General features: G+C 53.4%; 1 protein-coding gene across 3 annotated transcripts; it reads left to right on the top strand.

The window, feature by feature from the left end:
* Nucleotides 1–351: 351 nt before the first annotated feature.
* Nucleotides 352–18,624, top strand: CREB3L3 (cAMP responsive element binding protein 3 like 3). 3 transcript variants are annotated; one of them, XM_009193176.4, is made up of 10 exons: nt 352–527; nt 1,652–1,780; nt 3,622–3,919; nt 6,657–6,775; nt 9,910–10,047; nt 14,075–14,181; nt 16,391–16,459; nt 17,326–17,410; nt 17,618–17,714; nt 17,891–18,624. In XM_009193176.4, the coding sequence occupies exons 1-10, from the start codon at nt 501–503 to the stop codon at nt 18,202–18,204; spliced, it is 1,383 nt and encodes a 460-aa protein (XP_009191440.1). In that variant the 5' UTR covers nt 352–500; the 3' UTR covers nt 18,205–18,624. The 3 variants fall into 3 exon arrangements, with proteins under 3 accessions (XP_009191440.1, XP_031515967.1, XP_003914729.1); XM_003914680.5 differs by having other exon boundaries at nt 357–527; nt 3,619–3,919; XM_031660107.1 differs by lacking the exon at nt 14,075–14,181 and having other exon boundaries at nt 3,619–3,919; nt 17,891–18,037.
* The last annotated feature ends 375 nt before the right edge of the window (nt 18,625–18,999 follow it).

Here is an 18,999-nt window from a genome sequence, read left to right as displayed (position 1 = left end):
TCCCAGCTACTCGGGAGGCGGAGGCAGGAGAATCACCTGAACCCAAGAGGAGGATGTTGCAGTGAGCCGAGATGAGATGGTGCCACTGCACTCCAGCTTGGGCCACAGAGCGAGACTCCGTCTCAAAAAAGAAAGAAAAAAAGAAAGTCCTCGTAAGTAGGGGAGAGGTCACGGCAGAGCTGAGGTACCCCAGACTTCGACCTTTGCCCGCTGAGGGCTGGAAAACCACAAAACACCCAGATAACGGTCTTCCCTCCCCTGCCCCCGCCTGTCCCCGTGTCACTGGCTCTCAACCCTGTCTCTCCACGCTGTCCACCAATCAGCACCTGGAGGCGGGCTGGGAGCTGCCCAGGGCTGCTTCAGCATCTTTTGGGAGTGATGACAGAGCCACAGAGGGCTGTGAGCTTGCCCGGCCCCGGGTAACGCTGGCGGTGGGTGGGCCTCCAGCTTGGAGCAGAGACCCCCCCTCCAGGCATCTGCAGACAGAGCTGGATGGACCCATGAATATGGATTTAGCTGCTGGAAAGGTGAGCCCTGCTAGGTCCTGAGCGAGACTGGGAGTCTAGGCTGGGAAAGCCTCCCCAAGCTGCCAGAGCTGCGAGGAACCCCATCTCCACCCCCATTGTACAGATGGGAAGACTGAGGCCCAGAGAAAGGATGCAATGAGCAAAACTGTGTGTCTTTGCCCTGGGGTTGCCCTTGTCTTTCTTCCAAGTGCCCCTGCCTCCCAGGAGTGGGCACTTGGGGAGGCTGTGAAGGCCTGAGAGGCAAGCGGCATCTCTAGCTAGGGCCTCTCTCCAGCACTTTTTATTTTATTTTATTTTATTTTAATTTTTATTTTTTGAGATGGAGTCTCCCTGTCGCCCAGGCTAGAGTGCAATGGCATGATCTCAGCTCACTGCAAGCTCCACCTCCCGGGTTCACGCCAGTCTCCTGCCTCAGCCTCCCAAGTAGCTGGGAGTACAGGTGTGCACCACCACGCCCGGCTAATTTTTGTACTTTTCATAGAGACAGGGTTTCACCATGTTGACCAGGCTGGTCTCAAACTCCTGACCTCAGGTGATCTGCCCACCTCGGCTTCTCAAAGTGCTGGGATTACAGGCGTGAGCCACCGTGCCTGGCATACTTTTTTGTTTTTTGAAACAAGGTCTTGCTCTATGACCCAGGTTGGAGTGCAGTGGGGCGGCCATAGCTCACTGCAGCCTCAACCTCGTGGGTTCAAGGGATCCTCCTACCTCAGCCTCCCCAGTGGCTGGGATGACAAGTGTGTGCCACCACAGCCAGCTAATTTTTAAAAATTATTTTTAGTAGGGATAGGGGTCTGCTCTCTATCTTGCACAGGCTGGTCTTGAACTCCTGGGCTCAAGTGATCCTCCTGCCCTGGCCTCCCAAAGTGCTGAGATTACAGGTGTGAGCCACCACATCCAGCCTCTCCAGCACTTTAAGAGAAATTGGCTCTCACACTGTGGAATTCTATCAACCTCAAAGTCCAGATTTGGAAGGGGAGTCCCAGCGAGGGGCAGTGGCTGGCCCAACCTGGAGGCAGAGCAGCCACTGAACTCGAGCTGGAAGGAGCCGCAGTTGTGCGCATGTGGGAGGTGGGGAGGAGAGGGGCTATGTGTGACCCTCTCACCTGTTCCTTGCACCCCAGATGGCTTGTTCTGCCTGCCCCATGGACCCCATCGACAGCTTTGAGCTCCTGGATCTCCTGTTTGACCGGCAGGACGGCATCCTGAGACACGTGGAGCTGGGCGACGACTGGGGCCACGTCAAGGACCAGGTGAGGAGCCCACTGCAGTTGCCCCGGGGCCACAGACCTCCAGGCGGTCCCACTGAGGCCCTGCGAAGGTCTTAGACCTGCCAGAGCCCAGCCAGAGCTCTGCTCGGCTCTACAGTGCACTAATGGGTCACGGTGCGTGATTTTAGCCAAGCACATCATTTTGCAGGTAGCATCAGCTCCTTCTCACGGGTGGGGAAGTGGAGGCCCAGAGCAGGGTGGAAACTCATCCAAAGTCACACAGCAATTTGAAGTTAGGTTCAAACTCAAACTTGGGGCACCTCCTTGGCTGGGTTCAGTTCTCTTCTCCTTCCTCTCCTTCCTTTCTCTCTTTCTTTTTTATCTTTCTTTTCTCTCTCTCTGTCCTTCCTTTCTTCATCTTTTTTTCTTTCTTTTCTCTCTCTCCTTCCTTCCTTCTTTCCTTCCTTTTTTCCTTCCTTCCTCTCTTTCTTTTTTCCTTCTTTTCTCTCTCCTTCCTTCCTTCTTTCCTTCCTTTCTCTCTCTTTCTTTTACTCTCTTCCTTTTTCTTTTTTTCGAGATAGAGTTTATCTCTTGTTCCCTGGGCTGGAGTGCAATGGCGCGATCTTGGCTCACTGCAACCTCCACTTCCCAGGTTCAAGCGATTCTCCTACCTTCAACCTACCGAGTAGCTGGGATGACAGGCACCTGCCACCACGCCCGGCTAATTTTTTGTATTTTTAGTAGAGATGGAGTTTCACCATGTTGGCCAGGCTGGTCTCGAACTCCTGACCTCTCAGGTGATCTGCCTGCCTAGGCCTCCCAAAGTGTGGGGATTACAGGGGTAAGCCACTGCACCCGACCCTTTTCTCTCTTTCTTTCTCTCTCTCTCTCTTTTTTCTTTCTCTCTCTCTCTCTCTCCCCCTCTCCCTCCCTTCCTCCCTTCCTTCCTCTCTCTCTCTCCCTCTCCCTCTCTCTCTCTCCCCCTCTTTCCCTTCCTCCCTTCCTTCCTGTCTCTCTCTCTTTCTCTCTCTCTCTCTCTCTCCCCCTCCCTCCCTTCCTACCTTCCTTCCTCTCTCTCTCTCTTTCTTTCTTAGACAGAGTTTCACTCTTGTTTTGCCCAGACTAGAGTGCAGTGGCGCAATCTCGGCTCACCACAACCCCCGCCTCCCAGGTTCAAGCGATTCTCCTGCCTCAGCTTCCTGAGTAGCTGGGATTACAGGCATGCGCCACCACGCCTGGCTAATTTTGTATTTTTAGTAGAGACAGGGTTTCTCCATGTTGGTCAGGTTGGTCTCAAACTCCCGACCTCAGGTAATCTGCCTGCCTTGGCCTCCCAAATTGCTGGGATTACAGGCGTGAACCACCGTGCCTGGCCCTTTTGTTCTTTTTTTTTTTTTTTTTTTTTTTGAGATGGAGTCTTGCTCTGTCACCTGGGGTGGAATGCGGTGGTGTGATCTCGGCTCACTGCAGCCTCCGTCTTATAGGTTCAAGCGATTCTCCTTCCTCAGACTCCCAAGTAGCTGGGACTACAGACACCCACCACCACGCCCAGCTAATTTTTGTATTTTTAGTAGAAATGGGGTTTCATCATGTTGGCCAGGCTGATCTTGAACTCCTGGCCTCAAGTGATCCACCCTCCTCAGCCTCCCAAAGTGCTGGGATTATAGGCAGGAGCCACTGTACCTGGCCCTGGCTGGGTTTTTTGCGCTATGTGACTGTGTTTGAGCCTCAACAGCCCCGGGAGGAAGAAGCATTAATTCCATCTTGGAGAAAGGAAGGACACCTAAGGCCCAAAGAGGGTCACTGGTTTGCCTGGGGCCAGACAGCAATCTAGAAACAGTGTGCACCTCCTAATACCTATCCCTCCCTGTCCACCCCAGCAGGCCCAGCCAAACCCTGACCCTGACGACTTCCTCAGCTCCATCCTGGGCTCCAGAGACTCACTGCCCAGCTCCCCACTCTGGTCCCCCGAAGGCAGTGACAGTGGCATCTCTGAAGACCTCCCCTCCGACCCCCAGGACACCCCTCCACGCAGCGGACCGGCCGCCTCCCCAGCCGGCTGCCATCCTGCCCAGCCTGGCAAGGGGCCCTGCCTCTCCTATCATCCTGGCAACTCTTGCCCCACCACACCCCCAGGGCCAGTGGTCCAAGTGCCTGAAGCCTCTGTGACCATAGACCTGGGTGAGTTCTGTTGTATGTCTGCCCACTGCCCTCACCTTGTTCCAGGGCCCTTCTTGTAAGTGACGAAATGGAGGCCCAGAGAGGGTTGGCATCTTGTCCAAGGTCACACAACAATTTGGAGTTGGGCCTAAACTCAAACTCAGGACATGTGTCTCCCTTGGCTAGGGGTTTCCATGTTTTCATGTGGATGCTATTGGGAGCCCATTTTCCAGATCGTGAGACTGAGTCCCATCGGGTTGAGCAATGAGATAAAACCACAGAGCTAGGATGCAACCCCGGCGGGTGGCTCAGGCACCAGGCATGGCGCTGACAAGCAGAGCCCGAAGTCAGGATCTTGCCTTCTACGTGTCTGTACCCCATGCCTGGTTCCTAGTAGATTTTTTTTGTTTGTATTTGTTTTTGAGACACAGTCTCACTCTGTCACCCAGGCCGGAGTAAAGTGGTACAATCTCTGCTCACTGCAACCTCCGCCTTCCGGGTTCAAGCAATTCACCTGCCTCAGCCTCCTGAGTAGCTGGGATTACAAGCATGTGCCACCATGCCCAGTTAATTTTTATTTTTATTTATTTATTTATTTATTTATTTATTTATTTATTTTTTTGAGACGGAGTCTCACTCTGTGAGTGAGTTGCCCAGGCTGGAGTGCAGCGGCGTGATCCTGGCTCACTGCAAGCTCCGCCTCCCGGGTTCACACCATTCTCCTGCCTCAGCCTCCCGAGTAGCTGGGACGACAGGTGCCCGTCACCACGCCCAGCTAATTTTTTGTATTTTTAGTAGAGATAGGGTTTCACCATGTTAGCCAGGATGGTCTCGATCTCCTGACCTCGTGATCCGCCCGCCTTGGTCTCCCAAAGTGCTAGGATTACAGGTGTGAGCCACCGTGCCCGGCCTCATTTTTATTTTTTAGTAGAGACGAGGTTTCACCATGCTGGTCAGGCTTGTCTCAAACTCCTAAGCTCAGGTGATCCGCCTGCCTCAGCCTCCCAAAGTCCTAGGATTACAGGTGTGAGCCATGGCGCCCGGCCTGTAGATGCTCCATAAAAGTGCATGAGGTTACGGGGTCCCAGGTTCTCCATAAAAGTGCATGAGGTTACGGGGTCCCAGGTTCCAGGGCGCTCCTCCTAGACGTGGGGAACAGCAGATCAGTAATGATTTACTCTGTTGATTAAGCAGTCCCGGCAGGCCAAGCAGAGTCCTGGCTGGAGATACCTGGCCTCCGGGTGGCCTTTGTCCCTTGTGCCTTGCTATGAGTTCTTCTTGGTCCCATTGGAGAGTCGACAAAACTGAGGCTCAGGCCAGGTGTGGTGACTCACGCCTGTAATCCCAGCACTTTGTGAGGCTGAGGCAGGCGGATCACTTGAGGTTAGGACTTCACCAACATGGTGAAACCCTGTCTCTACTAAAATACAAAAATTAGCCGGGCATGGTGGGGGGCACCTGTAGTACCAGCTACTTGGGAGGCTGAGGCAGGAGAATCGCCTGAACCCGGGAGGCAGAGGTTGCGGTGAGCCGAGATCATGGCACTGCACTCCATCCTGGGTGACAGAGCCAGATTCTGTCTCAAAACAAAAAACAAACAAACAAAATAACCAGCTGGGCACAGTGGTTCACACCTGTAATCCCAGCACTTTGGGAGTCCAAAGCGGGCGGATCACAAGGTCAAGAGATCGAGACCATCCTGGCCAACATGGTGAAACCTCTGTCTCTACTAAAAATACAAAAATTAGCTGGGTGTGGTGGCGGGCGCCTGTAATCCCAGCTATTCAAGAGGCTGAGGCAGGAGAATCACTTGAACCCGGGAGGCAGAGGTTGTGGTGAGCCAAGATTGCACCACTGCACTCCAGCCTGGCGACACAGCGAGATTCTGTCTCAAAAAAAAAAAAAAAAAAAAAAACCCTGAGGCTCAGAGAGGTGAAGTCAGTTACTCAAGGTCACACAGCCCTGCCCAACCAGGATGGGAACCAAAGGTTATCTGACCCGAAGTTTGTGTGCTCAGACAGCATGCCTACTGCATGCCGGGTACCAGGAGGGGACAACTGGAGGTGAATCAGACCTCGTCCCCGCCCCTCGGGTGAGATAACGCCTGGCGGGCTGCAAATCTAACCTGTAATTCTGTGTGATAACAGCCACTCCCTTTTGAATCAGCTGGTGTCTCCTGACAATGTCCTGTGTCTTCCTCAGCCTTGTGAGACAGACAGAATCAAGCCCTGTTGAATTTGGGTCCCCATCTTTTTTTTTTTTTGAGATGGAATCTCGCTGTGTCATCCAGGCTGGAGTGCAGTGCCGCAATCTCAGCCCACTGTAACGTCCACCACCTGGGTTCGAGTGATTCTCCTGCCTCAGCCTCCCGAGCAGCTGGGATTACAGGTGCACACCACCAGGCCCAGCTAATTTTTGTATTTTTAATAGAGACGGGGTTTCACCATGTTGGCCAGGCTGGTCTTGAACTTCCAACCTCAGATGATCCTCCTGCCTCGGCCTCCCAAAGTGCTGGGAATACAGGCGTGAGCCACCATGCCTGGCTGGGTTCCTGTCTTATAGCAGAGGGGAGACTGAACCACTAGTGAGGGCTGCCTCCTTCAACCCAGGCCGTGAGGACTCCAAGCTCTGGCAAAAGTCCTACGAATGTTGAGATGAAGCATGGGAGACTTGGTGGAGGAGGTGGTTAGAGGCTGGAAGCTCGGGACTCCTCCCATCTCACACTCTCCCCGTTTCCGTCCCCAACTGCCTTGGTCAGAAATGTGGGGTCCAGGAGGAAGGACCTATGCTGAGAAACAGGCTGACCCGGTGCACGTGCCCCCACGATGCAATCTCACCGTGAAAGACCTCCTCCTTTCGGGCGGCAGCGGGGACCTGGTGAGCACCCCCACACCCTCCCACGGGGCGTTGGATCTGGGAAGGCTGCTCGGGTTCGAGGAACCTAAATATCCCCATTTCAGAGACTGGAAAACTGAGTCACAGAAAGGCATGGAATTTGCCCACAGTTAGAGAACATTCCAGTCCTGGGTTCACTGTCGCCTGGGCTGGGGCGTCTTCCTCTGTAGTATTTAGCAGTAACAACAGCAACAACAAAAAAAGCTAAAACTGGCCGAGTGTGGTGGTTCACACCTATAATCCCAGCACTTTGGGAGGCCAAGGCAGGCAGATCGCTTGAGCTCAGGAGTTTGAGATCAGCCTGGGCAACATGGTGAAACCCCATCTATAGAAAAAATACAAAAATGAGCCTGGCATGGTGGCACATGCCTGTGTTCCCAGCTACTTGGGAGGCAGAGGTGGGAGGATCGCTTGAGCCCAGGAGGTCAAAGCTGTAGCGAGCTGTGATTGCACCACTGCACTCCAGCCTGGCCAACAGAGCAAGACTGTCTCAACAATGACAACAAAAGGAACAAAGCTAAAACTGAGGATGCACCTGCTATATGCCAAGCACTCTTCTAAATGCTTTATTTATCATCTTAAAAATTTTTTTTTGAGACACGATCTCACTCTGTTGCCCAGGCTGGAGTGCAGCAGCACAATCCTAGCTCACAGCAGCCTCAAACTCCTGGCCTCAGGCAATCCTCCTGCCTCAGACTCCCAAGTAGCTGGGACTACAGGCGTGCACCACCACACCCAGCTAATTTTTCTTGTCTTTTTTTTTTTTTTTTTTTTTGAGACAGAGTTCTCTCTTGTTACTCAGGCTGGAGTGCATGGTGCAATCTTGGCTCACTGCAACCTCCCTCCGCCTCCCAGGTTCAAGCGATTCTCCGGCTCAGCCTCCCAAGTAACTGAGATTACAGGCATGCGACATCAGGTCCAGCTAATTTTGTTTTTCTTTTTTTGTTTTTGTTTTTGTTTTTGTTTTTTTTGAGACAGAGTCTTTCTCTGTCACCTAGGCTGGAGTGCAGTGGCGCGATCTCGGTTCACTGCAAGCTCCGCCTCCCGGGTTCACATCATTCTGCCTCAGCCTCCTCGGCAGCTGGGACTATAGGCACACGCTGCCATGCCTGGCTAATTTTTTTGTATTTTTAGTAGAGACGGGGTTTCACCGTGTTAGCTGGGATGGTCTCGATCTCCTGACCTTGTGATCCACCAGCCTCGGCCTCCCAAAGTGCTGGAATTACAGGTGTGAGCCACTGCACCCGGCGTAATTTTGTATTTTTCAGTAGAGATGAGGTTTGAGGTTTCACCATGTTGGTCAGGCTGGTCTCAAACTCCTGACCTCAGGTGACCCACCTGCCTCAGCCTCCCAAAGTGCTGGGATTACAGCAGGCATGAGCCACTACGCCCAGTTTAGACCCAGCTAATTTTTCTTTTAATTTTTTTCTGTAGATATGGGTCTTGCTATGTTTCCCAGGTTGGTCTTGAACTCCTGGCCTCAGGTGATCCTCCTGCCTTGGCCTCCCACAGTGCTGGATTATAGGCATGAGCTACTGCACCCTGCCTGTAATCCCAGCACTTTGGGAGGCTGAAGTGGACAGACTGCTTGAGACCAGCCTGGGCAACATAGTGAAACCCCATCTCTACAAAAAAATTCAAAAATTAGCCAAGCATGGTGGCACGCCCTGTGGTCCCAGCTACTCGGGAAGCTGAGGCTGGAGAATCGCTTGAGCCTAGGAGGCGGAGGTTGCAGTGAGCCAAGATAGCACCACTGCACTCCAGCCCAGGCGAAGTAGCAAGACCCTGTTTCAAAAATAATAATAGTCATAATAAAATTAAAAGAAGAAAGCTCTCAAAAGGGCCGGGCGCGGTGGCTCACACCTGTAATCCTGGCACTTTGGGAGGCCGAGGCGGGCAGATCATGAGGTCAGGAGATCGAGACCATCTTGGCTAACACGGTGAAACCCCGTCTCTACTAAAAATACAAAAAGTCAGCCGGGCGTGGTTGCGGGCGCCTGTTGTCCCAGCTACTCGGGAGGCTGAGGCAGGAGAATGGCGTGAACCTGGGAGGCGGAGGTTGCAGTGAGCCAAGATCGCGCCACTGCACTCCAGCCTGGGTGACAGAGGGAGACTCCGTCTCAAAAAAAAAAAACCAACAAAAAACGCCATTTTGTGCATGAGGATATCTGTAGGACTGATTTCTGAAGGTAGAATGGCCAAGTCAAAGGACTGTGTGTTGGTTATTTTGAGTCCTGGTGCCAAGGGAGATTGTGGGGTGATAGTTTTTGTTGTTGTTGTTTTGAGACGGAGTTGCTGTTGCCCAGGCTGAATCTCGGCTCACTGCAAGCTCCGCCTCCCAGGTTCAAGCAATTCTCCTGCCTTAGTCTCCCAAATAGCTGGGATTACAGGCACCGGCAACCATGCCCGGCTGACTTTTTGTATTTTTAGTAGAGACAGGGTTTCACCATATTGGCCAGGCTGGTCTCGAACTCCTGACCTCAAGTGATCCACCTACCTTGGCCTCCCAAATTGCTGGGACTACAGATGTGAGCCACCTTTTTTTTTTTTTTTTTTTTTTGAGACGGAGTCTTACTCTGTCTCCCAGGCTGGAGGGCAGTGGCATGATCTTGGTTCACTGGAACCCCCGCTTCCCAGATTCAAGCAATTCTCCTGCCTCAGCCTCCCGAGTAGCTGGGATTACAGGTGCCCACCACCAGGCCCGGCTATTTATTTATTTATTTATTTATTGAGACAGAGTCTCACTCTGTTGCTGGGGCTGGAGTGCAGTGGCACGAGCTCGGCTCACTGCAACCTCCGCCTTCCGGGTTCAAGCAATTCTCCTGCCTCAGCCTCCCAAGTAGCTGGGACTACAGGCACACGCCACTACGCCTGGCTAACTTTTTGTATTTTTAGTTGAGTCGGGGTTTCACCATGTTTCACCATGTTGGCCAGGCTGGTCTCAAACTCCTGACCTCGTGATCCACCCACCTCAGCCTCCCGAGTAGCTGGGATGACAGGTGTGAGCCACCGTGCCCAGCCTGGGGAGATAGTGTTTTCGATCTGATGACTCTTTCATTTCCTGAAGGTGGTTGGTGTCCCTGCACCCGCCGTCATTCCTCTGCTTTCTTCCGTAGCAACAGCATCACCTGGGGGTCTCCCACCTCCTGAGACCTGGGGCTGAGCACTGTCAGGAGCTGGTGCTCACTGAGGATGAGAAGAAGCTGCTGGCTAAAGAAGGCATCACCCTGCCCACTCAGCTGCCCCTCACTAAAGTGAGTCTGGGGGGACTTCCAGCCCCGGGTCCATCTCCCCTTCGTGCACTTACCTGCGTGTGTGTCCCACATTTACTTATTTATTTACAGTCTTTCTGTGTCACCGAGGCTGGGGTGCAGTGGCACGATTTCAGCTCACTGCTACCTCTGCCTCCCAGGTTCCAGCGATTCTCCTGCCTCAGCCTCCTGAGTAGCTGGGACTACAGTTGCCCGCCACCACGCCTGGATAATTTTTGTATTTTTAGTAGAGACGGGGTTTCACCATGTTGGCCAGGCTGGTCTTGAACTCCTGACCTCATGTGATCCTCCCGCCTTGGTCTCCCAAAGTTCTGGGCTTACAGGCATGAGCCACTGCGCTGGCTATGTGTCTTACCTTTAGAATACCCGTACTAGAATGCTACGGTGTGTGTCACCAGATCCAAAACAATCAGCCAGAAACCCCATTGTAAATTCAACTCAGAGGTTAATTATCAACATCCAGGAATGAATGGCGGACTCCAGGTGGCAGCAATTTGGGTGCAGCAAACTGTTTTTTTGGAGATAGGGTCTTGCTGTGTCTGGCTGGAGTGCAGTGGTGCCATCATAGCTCACTTCAGCCTTGACCTCCTGAGCTCAACAGATCCTCCCGCCTCAGCCTCTCAAGTAGCTGAGATGACAGGTGCACGCCACTACACTTGGCTAATTTAAACTGTGTGTGTGTGTGTGTGTGTGTGTGTGTAGAAACGGAGTCTTGTTATGTTGCCCAGGCTGGGCTGGAACTCCTGGGCTCAAGTGATTCTCCGATCTTGGTCTCCCAAAGTGTTGTGATTACAGGCGTGATCTATCATGCCTGGCCCTGCAGACATGTTTTGATTTGACTGTACTGCATTTTATACATTTTTTTTTTTTTTTGAGACGGAGTCTCGCTCTGTCGCCCAGGCTGGAGTGCAGTGGCGCGATCTTGGCTCACTGCAAGCTCCGCCTTCCCGGGTTCACGCCATTCTCCTGCCTCAGCCTCCCGAGTAGCTGGGACTACAGGCGCCCGCCGCCTCGCCCGGCTAATTTTTTGCATTTTTAGTAGAGACGGGGTTTCACCATGTTAGCCAGGATGGTCTCGATCTCCTGACCTCGTGATCCGCCCGCCTCGGCCTCCCAAAGTGCTGGGATTACAGGCGTGAGCCACCGCGCCCGGCCCATTTTATACATTTTTTAACTGCTTGATAATGTTTTTTCTGACCGGTAGATTTTAAATGAGAACTCAGTGACTTGAGGCCGGGCATGGTGGCACCTGTAAGGTGCTTCTCAGCCTCCCAGCTTCTCAGGAGGCTGAGGCAGGAGACTCTCCCTTGAACCCAAGAGGCAGAGGTTACAGTGAGCCGAGATGGTGCCACTGCACTCCAGCCTGGGTGACAAGAGCGAAACTCTGTCTCAAAACCAAAACCAAAACAAAACAAAAAATCAAAAACATAAACAAAACAAAACCCAGAAAACCAACTCAATGACTTGAATGGCCTCTGTTCCAAATTCTGAAACCAGGCACCAGTCAGTGGCTGGGTAGCTGCTTGGGCTCTAGCTAACCACAGTCCCCATTCAGCCTGCTCCACTATCAATGCCTAAGTTTGATATTCTCATCTGTTTTTTTTTTTCCTTTGAGACAGGGTCTTACTCTGTCGCCCAGGCTGGAGTGCAGTGACATGATCTTGGCTCACTGCAGCTCCCTGTCTGGAGTTCAAGTGATTCTCCCACCTCAGCCTCGCTAGTAGCTGGAACTACAGGTGTACCCCATTATGCCTAGCTAATTTTTTTTGTTTTTTTTTCTGAGACGGAGTTTCGCTCTTGTTGCCCAGGCTCGAGTGCGGTGGCGCGATCTCGGCTCACTACAACCTCTGCTTCCCAGGTTCAAGCGATTCTCCTGCCTCAGCCTCCCAAGCATCTGGGATTACAGGCGCCTGCTACCATGTCCAGCTAATTTTTTGTATTTTTAGTAGAGACAGGGTTTCTCCATGTTGGTCAGGCTGGTCTTGAACTCCCCACCTTAGGTAATCCGCCTCCCTCAGCCTCCCAAAGTGCTGGGTTTATAGGCGTGAGCCACCGTGCCTAGCCTCTTTTTTTTTTTTTGAGACAGAGTCTCGCTCTGTTGCCCAGGCTCGAGTGCGGTGGCGCGATCTCAGCTCACTGCAACCTCTGCCTCCCAGGTTCAAGCGATTCTCCTGCCTCAGCCTCCTAAGTAGCTGGGATTACAGGCGTGTGCAACCACACCCAGCTAATTTTTTTTTTTTTTTTTCGTAGTAGAGATGGAGTGTCACCATGTTGTCCAGGATGATCTCAATCTCTTGACCTTGTGATCTGCCTGCCTCAACCTCTCAAAGTGCTGGGATTACAGGCCTGAGCCACTGCACTCAGCATTTTTTTTTTTTTTTTTTCCCGTAGAGACAGGATCCTGCTATGTTGCCCAGGCTGGTCTCAAATTCCTGGCCTCAAGCAATCCTCTAGGGTTGGCCTCCCAAAGTGTTAGGATTATAGGTGTGAGCCACCATGTCCCTCTGTTTCTGTTTTGTTGTTGTTGTTGTTGTTTGTTTTGAGATAGGATCTCACTTTGTTGCCCAGGCTGGACTGCAGTGGTGCAATCTGCAGTTAGTAGCTCCTGGTCTCAAGGGATTCTCCTGCCTCAGCCTCCCAAGTAGCTGGGACTACAGGCATGTACCACCACACCCAGCTACTTTTGTTGTTGTTGTTTTGTTTTAGTAGAGACAGGATCTTCACTAAATGTTGCCCAGGCTAGTCTTGAACTCCTGGACTTAAGCGATTCTCTTGCCTTGGCCTCCCGAAATGCTGGGATTACAGCACTGTGAGCCACCGCGCCCAGCCTGACATTCCCATTTGAAGACACTTACTGGCCGGGCGCAGTGACTCACGCCTGTAATCCTAGCTCTTTGGGAGGCAAAGACGGGTGGACCACCTGAGGTCGGGAGTTTGAGACCAGCCTGGCCAATATGGTGAAACCCCGTCTCTACTAAAAATAGGCATGGTGGTAGGGGCCTGTAATCCCAGCTACTCGGGAAGCTGGGGTGGGAGAATCACTTGAACCCGGGGGGTGGAGGTTGCAGTGAGGTTGACATCTCACCACTGCACTCCAGCCTGGGCGACAAGAGTGAAACAAGAAAGAGAGAAAGACAGACAGAGATTGAGAGAGAAGGAAGGAAGGAGGGAGGGAGGGAGGGAAGGAGGGAAAAAGGGAAGGAAGGAAGGAAGGAAGGAAGGAAGGAAGGAAGGAAGGAAGGAAAGAAAAGGAAAGAAAGGAAAGCAAAGAAAGAAGAAAAAGCATGTATCAATTAGTCTTGAAACACTTCCTGTCTCCAGGGAAAGGTACTGTTTCCAGAGATGGCCCCAAGGTGACACAGTGGTACCCGTGCCCAAAGTCCGGTGGGCAGTTGCCCATTTTACAGTATTGGGAGCTGGGAAGAGACCCTCAGACCCAGGCGCCTCCCAGAGACTCTGTGAGGGTGTGCGCAAAGCGTAGCTTCGAGTTATTAGGAATCTGCCTGTGGGTCTTCGGGGATGTCTCATATGGAAAGAGGATGGGGTGAAGTTGTGGGGTAAAGGTTAGGTGAAGTGGGGTCAGGACAGTGGGGACTGTCCCACTGTCCCCAAAGTGAAGACTTTAAATTTTTTATTTTATTTTTATTTATTTATTCATTTATTTATTTATTGAGATGGAGTTTTGCTCTTGTTGCCCAGGCTAGATTGCAATGGCACAATCTTGGCTCACTGCAACCTCCGCCTCCCACGTTCACACCATTCTCCTGCCTCAGCCTCCCGAGTAGCTGGGATTACAGGCACCTGCCACCGCGCCTGGCTAATTTTTGTATTTTTAGTAGAGACAGGGTTTCACCATGTTGGCCAGGCTGGTCTCGAACTCCTGACCTCAGGTGATCCGCCCGCCTCGGCCTCCCAAAGTGCTGGGATTACAGGCGAGAGCCACTGCCCCCGGCCTCCAAGTGGGGACTTGCTGTCCTGATATCCTCCTCCTCTCCATTTCACTTGGCAGTACGAGGAGCGAGTGCTGAAAAAAATCCGCCGGAAAATCCGGAACAAGCAGTCGGCCCAAGAAAGCAGGAAGAAGAAAAAGGAATACATAGACGGCCTGGAGACTCGGTGGGTAGTGCTGGACCCAGACTCTACACTCGGGGAGGGAACTGAGGCCCAGAGAGAAGGAGACGTGGCTAAGACCACACAGCTTAGGGTCTGACAAAATTGGAGGTGATTCTCCTCTCTGGAAGAGATCATGCTTCTTACTGATTGCAGGGATGGGAAGCTGCTTAGAGACGGTGTAGGACAAGGGTTTGGGAGACCCTTTGCCCCCTGGAAGGTGTGCGGAGAAAGGACAGTGTGACCCATCCTATTCTGACCCTCTGCCTGAAGATAGACACTTCCTTCCTTTTCTTGTGTGTGGCAGAGTCTCACCCTGTCACCCAGGCTGGAGTGCAGTGGTGCGATCTCGGCTCACTACAACCTCCACCTCCCGGGTTCAAGCAATTCTCCTGCCTCAGCCTCTCCAGTAGCTGGGATTACAGGCACCCGCCACCATGCCCAGCTAATTTTTTTTGTATTTTTGGTAGAGATGGGGTTTCACCGTGTTGCCCAGGCTAGTCTCGAACTCCTGACCTCAGGTGATCTGGCCGCTTCAGCCTCCTAAAGTGCTGGGACTACAGGTGTGAGCCACTGCACCTGGTCTGTCCCCTTTCTTTCTTTCTTTCTTTTCTTTTTTTTTTTTGAGTCTCGCCTGTCACCCAGGCTGGAGTGCAGGTGCTGACCCTCGGCTCACTGCAACCTCCACCTCCGGTTCAAGCAATTCTCCTGCCTCAGTTCTCCAGTAGCTGGGATTACAGGCACCACACCATGCCCAGCTAATTTTTTTGAGACGGAGCCTCTTATCGGCCCAGGCTGAGTGTGGCTGGATCTCGCTCACTGTAGTTCTCCCGGTTCATGCCATTCTCCCAGTCTCAGCCTCCCGAGTAGCTGGACTACAGGCTACCACACCTGTCTGTTTTTTTGTATTTTTAGTAGAGACGGGTTTCACCCAGTTAATCAGGATGGTCTCGGGATTCATGATCTCGATCCGCTTCCCAGTGTTGCTGGGATTACGGCTTGAGCCACCGCTACCGCTCCTCAGCTAATTTTGTATTTTTGGTAGAGATGGGTTTCACCCGCACTAGGCTAGTCTCAACCTGAGGTGATCTGGCCGTCAGGCCTCCCTGTGCTGGGACTACAGGTGTGAGCCACTGCACCCGGTCTAACCCCTTTCAGGACGAGTCTCATTCTGTCACCCAGGCTGGAGGCGGTGGCTAATTTGGGCTCACTGCAGTCTGCCCCTGCGGGTTCACGTGATTCTCCTGCCTCAGCCTCCCGGTAGTTGGGACTACAGGCACCTACCACCGCCTCTGGCCAATTTTGTATTTTTAGTAGAGACAGAGGGTTTCACCGTGGTTCCATATCCTGACCTCGTGATTCGTTCACTGCCTCCCAAAGTGCTGGGATTACAGGCGTGAGTCACCACGCCTGGCCCTGGTCTGTCCCCTTTCTTAAATGCAATCTGCTAAGCTTCTCATCATCTTTATCCAGGGTCATTCTCCCCACCACCCTATGTCCTGGGTAATTGTATCCCATTTCACAGACCCAAAAACTGAGACCAGAGAGTGAAGTGGCTCAAGGTCATGGGTCGGTGGGGAGAGTTGAAACTTGAATCTCCTAGGATGTCCGGTTGTCCTGATACTTCATCTTCTGGAAACATCACTGCCTGAATCTAGGAGGCTCGGCGGGTTTTTGTTTGTTTTCGTTTTTTGTGACAGAGTTTCATTCTTATTGCCCAGGCTGGAGTGCAATGGTGTGATCTTGACTCACTGCAACCTCCACTTCCCGGGTTCAAGCGATTCTCCTGCTTCAGCCTCCCAAGTAGCTGGGATTACAGGCGCCCACCACCAAACCTGGCTAATTTTGTATTTTTAGTAGAGATGGGGTTTCACCACGTTGGGCAGGCTGGGGTAGAACTCCTGACCTCAGGCGATCCGCCCGTCTCGGCCTCCCAAAGTGTTGGGATTACAGGTGTCAACCACTGCGCCCGGCTGGGGGGCTCAGCTTTGAATGAAGCCCCCTCCGTATTAATGCAGAAATGGGATCTAGGAACCAGGCTGATGTGGGTTCAAATCCCGGCCCCGTCTGACCTGCCAAGTAACCTTGGATGACTGACTTCCCCTCTCTGGCCTTGGGTTCCCTGTTTGTAATGTGAGGCCTCCCGGGGAAGATGTCAGTGCGGCCGTCTGGTGACTGGCGTATGCTGAATGTCAATGTGTCCTTCTCCTTTCAGGATGTCAGCTTGCACTGCTCAGAATCAGGAGTTACAGAGGAAAGTCTTGCATCTCGAGAAGCAAAACCTGTGAGTCTGGGTCCTGCTGGGGCAGAGGACAGGGGAAGCAGCCCCAGAGTCCCTTGCAGGAAAAGCAGAGAACCCATGTGATGGCAGAATGACATAGGAAATAAGAGTTTCACCTATGGGTCGGGTGCGGTGGCTCACACCTGTAATCCCAGCACTCTGGGAGGCCAAGGCAGGTGGATCACCTGAGGTCAGGAGCTTGAGACCAGCCTGGCCAACATGGTGAAACACCGTCTCTACTAAAAATACAAAAAAGTAGCCGGGCATGGTGGCAGGCACCTGTAATCCCAGCTACTCGGGAGGCTGAGGCAGGAGAATCGCTTGAACTCGGGAGGTGGAGGTTGCCAGGAACCGAGATCACACCACTGCACTCCAGCCTGGGCGACAGTGCAAGGTTCTGTCTCAAAAATAAATAAATAAGGCTGGGAGCAGTGGCTCACGCCTGTAACCCCAGCACTTTGGGAGGCTGAGGGGGGCGGATCACAAGGTCAGGAGATCAAGACCATGCTGGCTAACGCAGTGAAACCTGGTGTCTACTAAAAATACAAAAAAATTAGCCGGGTGTGGTGGTGGACGCCTGTAGTCCCAGCTACTCGGGAGGCTGAGGAAGGAGAATGGTGTGAACCCAGGAGGCGGAGTTTGCAGTCAGCTGTGATCGTGCCACTGCACTCCAACCTGGGCAACAGAGCAAGACTCTGTCTCAAATAAAATAAAATAAGTAAAATAAAATAAATAAATAATAAAGAGCCGGAGGTCCTTGAAGGATGGATGGAATTTGGACTTTAGTGGGGCTGGGGGACCCCGGAAATGGACGAGAAGCAGGACCGAGGCCCTTTAGGGCTCAGCAGAGGCCTGCCTGTCTCTCTAAGGTCCCTCTTGGAGCAGCTGAAGAAACTCCAGGCCATTGTGGTGCAATCCACCAGCAAGTCGGCCCAGACAGGCACCTGTGTCGCGGTGAGTCCTGGTGCCCCCAGGAAAGCCGGGGACCTAGGCTTCAGCAGAGGGGCCCATAGGGAGGTGACAGGGAGTCCAAGCTCTCCTCGTGCCACAACTCTAGTATGATCCAGTCTGGTCTTTGGGGCCTCAGTTTCCCTGCCTGTGGGATGGAGGTGCTTGCAGGGGAGGGGAGAGAGGGGGTGACCCTGCTGCTGTCTCCACCAGGTTCTGTTGCTGTCCTTTGCCCTCATCATCCTCCCCTCCATCAGCCCTTTTGGCCCCAACAAAGCCGAGAGTCCCGGGGACTTTGCGCCTGTGCGAGGTAGGGGATCCCCACCTTTGAAACCCTCGTCTGGGCTCCCCAAGTCTCCGTCCTAGGCCTCTGGGGGAGGGGAAGAAGACCCCTGTGCCCCTGTTCCCTGAGGCTGGGGGCCAGGGAAAGGAGCATAGGACCCCACCTCCACCTTGTCCCCTGTGATGCCCCCCTTCCCCAATCAGTGTTCTCCAGAACTTTGCACAACGATGCTGCCTCCCGCGTGACCTCTGATGCTGTGCCGGGCTCCGAGGCCCCAGGACCCCAACCCGAGGCTGACACAACCCAAGAAGGGTCTCCAGGAAGCCCTGGGGCAGACTGGGGCTTCCGGGACAGTGCGAACCTGACCAATTCGACGGAGGAGGTAGACAATGCCACCCTGATCCTGAGGAATGCAACAGAGGGGCTGGGCCAGGTCACCCTGCTGGACTGGGTGGCGCCTGGGCCGAGCACTGGCTCAGGACGTGCAGGGCTGGAGGCGGCGGGAGACGAGCTGTGAGCCCCGCCAGGACTATGCTCCCAGGCCCCTCTGCCCAGGGGTGCCTTAGGGATGCTGCGCTGGACAGCGACCCACCTGGGGATGGGACGTGAGGCCGAGACCCCAGCAGAGATGCCAGAATGGGGGAGGCACAGCTCAACAGCCACACACCCAGGGCCTGACTAGGGCCCACGCAGGAACTGACACTCAGACACATGGCAAAGAGAGAGCCACAGGACCCGGGAAATACACATAGAGCCAGGAGCAGAAGCAAAGAGCAAACACACATACAGCCTGAAACAGACCCGGACAGACAGACACAGCCTGAAACAGACCCAGACAGACAGACAGACACAGCCTGAAACAGACTCAGACAGATACAGCCTGAAACAGACCCAGACAGACAGACAGACACAGCCTGAAACAGACCCGGACAGACAGACAGATGCCCAGCAACCGGCCTCCCTCGCACACTGGAAGGAGGCAGCCGCCGAGACTGCAGGGAGCCTGGCCTCGGAGCCCTGGGTGCGCCCTGGTCTTCGGAGCAGCCACGGCCCACAATCACCCCCCTTTTCTAAGACTGCCTGATCCGAAATAAAGTATTTTGACAGAACCTTGTTTTGGTGTGGAGGCGGAGTCTGGGGCTCCTCGACTCCCCAGAAGGAGGGGCTGGGCCAGCCTGGGATGGGGGAGTGAGGTGTGGGCTCCACACCCCCGCCAGATGCCGGCGCTGGAGCTGCGGAAGGAGAGGCGCCGGGCACGACTTCAGCACCTTGGAGAGCGGCAGCGGGCGGAGTGCGGGGAGGCAGTCGTGGC

The sequence above is a fragment of the Papio anubis genome, chromosome 20, assembly GCF_008728515.1.
Source record: "Papio anubis isolate 15944 chromosome 20, Panubis1.0, whole genome shotgun sequence".
Lineage (NCBI taxonomy): Eukaryota > Metazoa > Chordata > Mammalia > Primates > Cercopithecidae > Papio > Papio anubis.
This window is presented reverse-complemented; position numbering and strand designations above follow the sequence as displayed.